Below are 578 nucleotides of genomic sequence, written 5' to 3'. Positions count from 1 at the left end.
TCCCGTCAGACGTCCTCATTGTTCAGCCAGTTGCGCTGGTTTCTCCGCGTTGGGCTGATCCTGCGTCCTCTCCAGGTCGCAGCCCCTCCCGAAAGCTGGGCAAGGGGACCATCCCTGGCTGTGAGCTCTCTGCGGTCCTTGGGTGCAGGCCACCATGAGCAAACGGAAGGCGCCGCAGGAGACGCTCAACGGGGGCATCACCGACATGCTCACAGGTTAGCCCGGCCCGGCGCCGCTGCCTTTCTCCTCTCCTCCCTCCCCGCTGCTTTCCCTTCCTTCTCTCGAGTCCAGACAGCCCAAGGATGGGGTCGGCCCCTAGCAGCCCGGAGTCTTCCGTGCGGATCTTCCTCCGGCGCCGGTGGCAGATTGTCAGTCCTGCTGGAGACCCTTGAGTCACGCTTGGGCTGCCTTTGGCCTGGCCGGTGTACAAGCGGGGGGTCCCTGTCCCTTAAGAGGTCGTTACGCCCCCTTCCAGGAAACTCAGTTCTCGTTTGTTTACTCGTGGTTCTTGTTCACCCGAGCCTCTTGTTGCCTTTTCAGAACTCGCAAACTTTGAGAAGAACGTGAACCAGGCTATC

General features: G+C 61.4%; 1 protein-coding gene across 1 annotated transcript in view; it reads left to right on the top strand.

Annotated features, from left to right (window-relative positions):
- The first annotated feature begins 31 nt into the window (after positions 1-31).
- Positions 32-578, top strand: part of POLB (DNA polymerase beta) — a 20039-nt gene continuing 19492 nt past the window's right edge. The window contains exons 1-2 of the mRNA XM_024764979.1: positions 32-215; positions 541-572. Coding sequence (XP_024620747.1) covers positions 155-215; positions 541-572 — 93 coding nt within the window. The 5' untranslated portion in view covers positions 32-154. The remainder of the gene's footprint in view (positions 216-540; positions 573-578) is intronic.

The sequence above is a fragment of the Neophocaena asiaeorientalis genome, unplaced genomic scaffold (genome assembly GCF_003031525.2).
Source record: "Neophocaena asiaeorientalis asiaeorientalis breed wild unplaced genomic scaffold, Neophocaena_asiaeorientalis_V1.1 scaffold14, whole genome shotgun sequence".
NCBI lineage: Eukaryota > Metazoa > Chordata > Mammalia > Artiodactyla > Phocoenidae > Neophocaena > Neophocaena asiaeorientalis.
The sequence above is the reverse complement of the archived record's forward strand: the minus strand, read 5'-3'. Positions and strand labels throughout refer to the sequence as shown.